The following is an 8022-nucleotide window of genomic DNA, read 5'->3' on the forward strand; positions in this document are numbered from 1 at the left end:
TTGCTTAAATGCCTCCCAGTCATGACACAGATTCCCCAAAATAGCCTGAGATGTCCCTTTGTATATTGTAGCACTCCATCATGGCTACAATACCTGTAGGCTCTCCCCACATGACAAAGTACTGCCCATCCACGCGGCGGCTGGGCACTGCCTAACAGTCACCAAGGACCCTTCTCACATCACAGAGGACATGGCAGGGCCGGCATGCCATTGGCTCCTCTGATCCTGTTGGACTGAAACAGATGGGCCTGGCAGAGATGACCTTCCGAACAGCATGTCTGCAGGAAGCAGAACATCAACAATATTTCAAAAATGTGTGTGTGCGTGTGTGTGTGTGTTTGAATAGATAGATAAATAGATAGACAGATGGACTGATATGTAGATATTGAAATGAAATATGTCGAAACAACAAATCGGTGCCCTCTATTGTTGCTATATTGGGTTTCATAATTACATTTCATGTAGCCTTTTTCTTTCCCTGTACTTTGTTAAGAAACACTATTAAAATGATCAAAACATACTTCTCTCCCAGAATCGTAGGTGTCATTAACGTTAGCTCACCTAGCGTGACAGTCCAGCTTGGCTATTAAATGCATCATCGTCATCACTATCATCATCATATAGCTTGTTCTGTCAGTGTTTTTGACATCACAATGGCTTGCACAATTAAATCACAGGAATTGGAACATTCGACATAATTTATTTTGATATCATAAACCTGTTTTCCTAATTAACTCGGAATATAACTGAACAGTTTTGATCAGTAAAGTTCGAATAGGTTTCACTAAATGGCGTTTGGACAGGGTCCCTCTTTATTAATTTCACAAGGTCGTTGTAGAACTGCCTTTTTCTCCATAGTCACCACTTTGTTCAATGGTAAGAAATTTGGGCTCATTTCGGAATGCTGAAATGGGAGCCGTTAAGACAACAATCATCGGTGTAGCACGCGTAATAAATAATGAATTCGCCGAGGAGGGCTGCAGCTGAAATGCTGATGTCAGGAATTCAGTGCAGCATTTCATGGTGCAGGGTGTAAGAGCGGCGGGTTACTTAGGCGTTCTCTTCTCATTTCACACATGCGAGCCTGGCAATCGAGATGTTGTCTGTCGTTATGCGTTTTTCGATATTATCGTTGGTGTTTTTATATCTGGCTCCACCGGTTAATTTGAGAAAGGTTTTCAGATGCCCTTCTACGTGCACTTGTTCCAAGGAGTCTATCATTTGTGTCGGGTCTTCGTATGTCCCGCGGATTATCCCAAATGACATCAATTCGTTGTAAGTATTCAGAGATTGTTTGGCTTTTTGTTTTTCCTTTTTAGTACGTGTGTTAAGTCTATTTAACGTGTGTGTACAGTATATTTATTGCCTTGCGCAAAACTGCCTTGTTTGTATCGGTAAATTATTTTACAATATGCTTATATTTTGCAGTGTGTTTTAAAATCATTTACCTGAGTGTACTGGTAAATGAATGAAATTGCGTGTTGCTAGTACTTATGCGCAGAATTTCCGGCACATTGTGTAGATGATCATTTCATTATGTTCTTCGATAATGACATTACCTGTGAAGAAGATGCAGACTTATTCTTACTGTTTGTGCTAATAAGGTCATAACTGCAGCGTGATTGTTTTCTTATGTATTCCTTTTTTCCAGGAGCATTGTAAATGGGACGTTTTCCGAAATAAAGGAGGCTATGTTTTCACATATGCCTTCTTTACAATTACTGTAAGTCATCATTACACGTGACCTCTATTACAGAAATCATATGAAATTTATATAAGATGTTGCGAATTTTGCGTAAAGTAATTAATGGTCATTGAGAGTTTTTAGCGTTAGAACTTAAAGTGAACTTCAGTTGAGGTGGAAAGATTTGTCTAACTCACAAGGTGCATTACCAGCAATGATATTAATCCAGGACTCCAATAATGCATTTGACCTAAATAACAGTAATGCACTGGACTTTGATATAACGTATTAGAAGTGCACAGATAAAATAAGTGGACATGTACTGTCTATAAAATGATGAATACCTAAACCCTGAACCTTAACCTATGCCTAACAGGTTTTGATTGAGTGTCACACTTGAAAAGTGTAGCTTTTCAGGTGTAGCACTGCAATCCAGGGAGTCACAACTGATAAAGCATCATCCTATTCCAAAATAAAATCAGGCACCACAAGTTGGGTCTTTTTTATTTAAACTAAGATGCCATTGTCACGAGTGTCATCTAGCACACACCATTGACAACTAACTCAAACACTTAAATTCTTAGCAAAAACAGAACATTGGTTCTATAGAACTGTCTGTCACAGCCATCCTGAGTTGAATGACTGGTACTTGGTGAGTCATCGTTGAGGTGCTGTCATGCATTACAGGCGCCGGGGGATGCTGGCTGTGAGTGACATAAAACATCTGAGACACATGCATTACCAGGGGCTTCAGATAAGGTTACTCACCATTCAATCCCTGCAATACCAGCTTCTTTCAACAATGCATTGATCTGCCCATTTATGGAGTATCCATACCAACAAAAAAAAGATTCATGGGGCAAATAAATGTATGACCTCCATCGGTGTCCGTGCCGCCGAGGCTAAGAATATGGAGATTAGAACAGCTGGATTCTGCCAACGCAGAGCTGCCAAGTGATCACAACCAGCTGCGTGCCTTGCACCGACACCATGGCTCCCAGATTCACTGTGAGCCGCTGGTGAAGCGAACAGACTCTCGCTGTCCTACAGAACATAATACCACTGTTCCCATTCCCTGTGTGGTCTCACCACAATGAAGGGACACCAAAAACATTCAATAAATAAATATATAAATATACTGCCGGGACAAGAAGGAATACCGGTTACAAGAAAGGAAAATATTCCATCTGCTGTAGCTCTCTCAGCTATTATAAAAAAAGTCAAGCGTATAAAACCATGTATTTTGAATGAAGTATCACAGGGAATATACTGCAGAATATGCATTTTTCATTATATATACATAGCCATGAAGCCATAATGCAAATATTCAGGGGCACTGACTGGCCTGTTTCCATCAAATCAATTTTCCTCAACATCGTGTAAATAGAAAGGTGGTTCACTTACAGTGGAATTAATGTAATGTGTGTCAGTCTTATTGTTTTCCTGAAAATAGCCTGCAGAATCCCAGGTTCTGAGTGCTTTGTTAGAATTCATGTTGCTTTATATTACTAACTCTGGCCGTACATAGTGCATACAAATTCACCTATCTTGTAATGCAATTTAACTGTTTTTTTTTCCTTTTTCATAGGCTTCTCAATTCAAATTCACTTACAACCATAAGGGATGATGCGTTCTCTGGGCTTCCACACCTTGAATATCTGTAAGTGTCTGGTTTCAGTATGACTACTGACTCTGCAGTGATGAAGCAGAATCTCTGAGAACCGATATCATGAAGCACAAGGACAATTGCATGAACACTCAGCATGCCCATATTCATTAGGACCCAGCCACAAACACAGTCAAAAATGGATTCCATTTCTCACAGGGACCTGACGTTATGTTTGTTGTGTTGGAACATTAAGGACACGGGGGGTAAGGGAAGTGCCTGCGTGAAATTACAGCTTGGAGTTAGAAAAAGCTTTTCAGCCTGCTTCAGTAACACTATTTTTAGCTCCAGATACTATAATGAACATCAGACTCTATAGAAGGTGCATGCAAGGGCAGGCTTGCTTTCTAGGTTACCAGAGTGCTGTTTAAGAACATAGCTATTTTCAAAATGCATTTTACTCAAAGTAAGGCGTATACGGACTCAATTGCTACTGCTTGCCTGTGATTTTTTCACTCCTGTGTTGTTGTTGTTGTGTTCAGATTAAGCTACTCCCCAAATTTATTTTTAGATCCCCTGCTTATACGTCTCTCCTGTATTTAACTATTTTACACCATTTTGACTCGACAGATTCATAGAGAGTAACAAGATAGAGACAACGTCCAGATATGCTTTCAGAGGGCTCCGAGACTTGACCCATCTGTGAGTCATGATTATAGTAATCATCATTGTAATCTTTGCTATGCTGTCACCTCCTGGACGTGGAGGAGATCCACTCTGCTGACTTTCTGTTTTTCCTGTCAACTGACTGCTCTTGTAGGTCTTTGGCAAACAACAACATTAAGGCTTTGCCAAGGGATCTCTTCATTGATCTGGACTCTCTGATAGAGCTGTAAGTTGGCAATTCAGCCTGCAATTGTGTTTGCAATATGTAGTAAACTATTTTTTTTATTATTATTATAATTTAGCATGCTTCATAGTATGCTGAATAATCAAATCACTACTGAAGCATCGATGTTGTGTGGGGTCAAATGCATTTGAATTTAAATGTAACGTAAAACAACTACTTGAAGCAATTTAGTGTTTGTTCACTCTGAACTAAAAGCAGATCTACGCTGCTTTTAGATATACGCATTACATGTCATGCTCATTGTTCTAAAATTGGCTGTTTGCATGTGTTTAGCAGTGTATTTTTAGATGTGTTCCTGTTTTATGTGAGCTAGTGTGACAACTGCCAGATCGCTGACAGAAAACTATGCATAGTGTGATCATTAATTATAACATGGAAGCAGAACATTCTTTTGAATTTGGATTCAGATGTCTGTTATCCCTTTTTTGATTGCTACTGCTCATTTATTCATTTTTTTATTATTAATTTAGTAATTGAGGAAGGGAAGGGTGCTGAATTTTATATTCTCAATTTTTTGACAATTTGAAAAGGTGAAATTATTTGGCCTTTTACTTCAAAGTATTCACACCCAGGTCTGATATCTGATTGTATGATTTTTCCCTTGTCTGATTAAACGCAAACAGCCATTAATGACTTCAGAGTATGTGAAATGAGGCTATTATATCATGCGACAGAAGAAAGATGTACCACTTTCTGTAGACACCACATACAAGTGCATTACAGTACAAGACAGGATGTTCTATATTTTAACTTTTTTTTTGAAAAGTAGACTTTTAAAGGGCACTTATTGTTATTTATATCAATTAGATATTTTTAATCTGATGTCATATTTGCAGCACCATAATGGATAAGAGATCAATAGAGAAGATTTTAAGATTGGGTGAATCTTAAACTAGAGAGGCAATAATGGAAGAGGCAGGGAGGAGGAAGAACGTGCTAAAGTGGGTTTCATTTTAACGTAGTAAAGACACCATTTTCCTGGCAACACCACAATATTATTGCCATTTATTCTTTTCTTGTATTAAATTTTGCTATAAATTAGCAGCGATACATTGGAGCACTGAGTAGCATTATCATCGATCTGATATCTGGACGTTGATAGGAAACATGTTTCATTGATGAGTGAACACATTTTCCTGGATGAGTGAAAAAAGCCTTCCATAGATAGTGTATGGCAATGCTTATTACAGGTCGAGCTGTGCTGGATACTCTGTTGTATTGTATTGTATTATTGTAAAGTGTAATATATTTGAATTAAGTGTCATTGTTTTATTCCTGCCTCCATTATAAGATGTATTCTAGAGATGAAATTTATTTTCTTTTTTTTTTTGATGACTTTGTCCTCCTACAGGGACTTGAGAGGCAACATACTGGAGTGTGACTGCCGGGCCAAGTGGCTGATGACCTGGCTGAAAAGCACCAACTCCACAGTGTCGGACGTGTTCTGCGCAGGCCCAGATGAGATGAAGGGCAAGCGGCTCAACGACCTCGGCAGCTTGCACAACGAGTGCATCTCCACAGGTGACTTCCCGTCAGCACCGTCTCAGCACGGACAGCGTGCACCTGTGCTGGCGGGCTGATGCCAGCACCATGCCGAGCAACACTGCGGTCAGCAACATTGCTTTTACTGATGCTGTGATCACACGATCAGACCGCATGCAGCTAAGTCAAACCACAATGAGTCTGTCCTTGCTAAGAAGATCAACAATGAGAAGACATCTGATTGGACTGAGAAAACACATACAGAACCAAACCTTAGGACTTCATGATAGCTGTTAATAGAAAAAAAAAAAACTTTAGGCTGTCATGGTAGCCTGTGTACAGAACCAAACCTTAGGACTTCACAGTAATTGTGTCTAACAAAAGACTCATCCTGCTCACATAACTCACAGGTCATGTCATGACTAGAGACTTAATTTTGGTAGTAGTTATTATTTTCACTGAGCTCTCATTGGTGTATAGTTTATGCCTGTTATCTAACACAAACATGAACTACTGTTTTCCAGTGTTTTCCATTTTTTAAGCAAATTTTACACAAGAAATTACATACTCATCATCTGTCCTATGTTCAGACTTTGTCCTCCATCAGTCAGTGGCCTCAGAGTCTCTGTCCGTGGACACCTTCTCCTATAAGAACGATGTCTATGTGGCCATCGCTTCCCCCAGCACAGAGAGCTGCATGGTCATGGAGTGGGACCACATCGAGATGAACTTCAGGAGCTATGACAACATCACTGGTAGGTACTTTGTATCTAATTGTTGCATTTCAGACACTTAGATATTCCACAAGGTTCATGCTTCATGTAATCCTACAGAGACAGTGTAGTGCAGATTGTGTGAAATTAAAGTTCTAGCCTAACATGAATATGAATGCAAAACAGATCGCCTGAAGAGCATACATCTGAAGTTCTACCCCTTTTGAGGCATCATTTGTAAACTCTGTTAGTTTTTGCGGAACTCAGTTCGCCTCATAGTGCTGGTGGGGTTCGTCAGCCACTGTTCCGTCTTTGCTTCAGTTTGGGCAGCCTGCGACTTGTCAGATGCCTGTGAGTTACTCAGATGACATCAGAGAGATATGGAAATCATCTGTTTTTTGTGTTTTTTTATTCTCCTGGTGCACTGTGGGGTTTGTAGTGTGAAGAACAGTCCTTGTTGGTGTGCGAGTGCCGCAGAGGATTGCATTTGCTGCTCCCTGGCTCTGCTGCACGAGTGCATAGAGTGTCACATTGAGACAGATCCAGTGTACAAATAGAATTAAAAAGGGGAAAAGCGTAAAAAAAAAAAGAAACTAACTTTTGTATTTCTTGAAACCCAGGACAGTCAATCGTTGGGTGCAAGTCTGTCATCATTGACAATCAGGTGTTTGTCATTGTGGCTCAGCTTTTTGGAGGCTCACACATCTACAAGTTTGATGAAGACCAGAGCAAGTTCACCAAGTTTCAGGACATTGAGGTGTCCAAGATCTCCAAGCCCAACGATATCGAAGCATTCCAGATCGGCAGTGGCTGGTTCTTTGTGATCGCCGATAGCTCTAAGGCAGGCCTGTCCACTCTTTACAAGTGGAATGACAAGGGTTTCTACTCCTTCCAGTCCCTTCACGAGTGGTTCCGGGACACGGATGCAGAGTTTATCAATTTGGATGGGAAGGCCCACCTCATACTAGCCAGCCGCTCGCAGGTCCCGGTCATCTACCAGTGGGATAAGAGCACTCAGAAATTTGTGTGGCAGGGCGAGATCCCCAACATGGAGGATGTGGTGGCCGTCAAAGCCTTCAGGATCAAAGAGGAGCTCTACCTTTCCATGACCCGCTACATCGGCGACTCCAAGGTCCTTAAGTGGACTAACAAGCAGATCTCTGAGGTGCAGGCCCTTCCCTCGAGGGGTTCCATGATCATGCAGCCATTCTCTTTCAAGGACAGACACTACCTGGCCCTGGGCAGCGACTACACCTTCTCACAGATCTACTTGTGGGATGAGGAGAAGAAACTCTTCAACAAGTTCAAGGAGGTCTACATCCAAGCTCCCCGGTCCTTCACCGTGGTGTCCACAGACCGCAGGGATTTCATCTTCTCCTCCAGCTTCAAAGGCAACACACAAATCTTTGAGCACATCATCATTGATCTGAGCTTGTGAATGTAGGCCAGGGCTTAGAGCTTGCCCTGGCCCCAGCCTCTTCCATGGTCAAGTGGAGGTTTGAAATATTTAGAGAGAGGCTTCATTTGTTATTATCAGGTATGAATTCATATTCTGTGGTTCCTGCATTTGTATAAAAGTTTTAACTGAAATAATGTAACCCTTGCGGCACTCTTTTAACTATTTGAT

The 8022-nt window shown here is 40.9% G+C and overlaps 1 protein-coding gene across 1 annotated transcript; it reads left to right on the top strand.

Annotated features, from left to right (window-relative positions):
* Window positions 1-1004: 1004 nt before the first annotated feature.
* On the top strand, window positions 1005-8022 carry lgi2a (leucine-rich repeat LGI family, member 2a). Its single transcript, XM_036551265.1, has 8 exons — window positions 1005-1275; window positions 1652-1723; window positions 3273-3344; window positions 3921-3992; window positions 4111-4182; window positions 5552-5721; window positions 6273-6437; window positions 7016-8022. Exons 1-8 carry the CDS (start codon window positions 1097-1099, stop codon window positions 7831-7833), a joined length of 1620 nt encoding a protein of 539 aa, XP_036407158.1. The 5' UTR covers window positions 1005-1096; the 3' UTR covers window positions 7834-8022.

This window comes from Megalops cyprinoides, chromosome 18, assembly GCF_013368585.1.
Source record: "Megalops cyprinoides isolate fMegCyp1 chromosome 18, fMegCyp1.pri, whole genome shotgun sequence".
NCBI lineage: Eukaryota > Metazoa > Chordata > Actinopteri > Elopiformes > Megalopidae > Megalops > Megalops cyprinoides.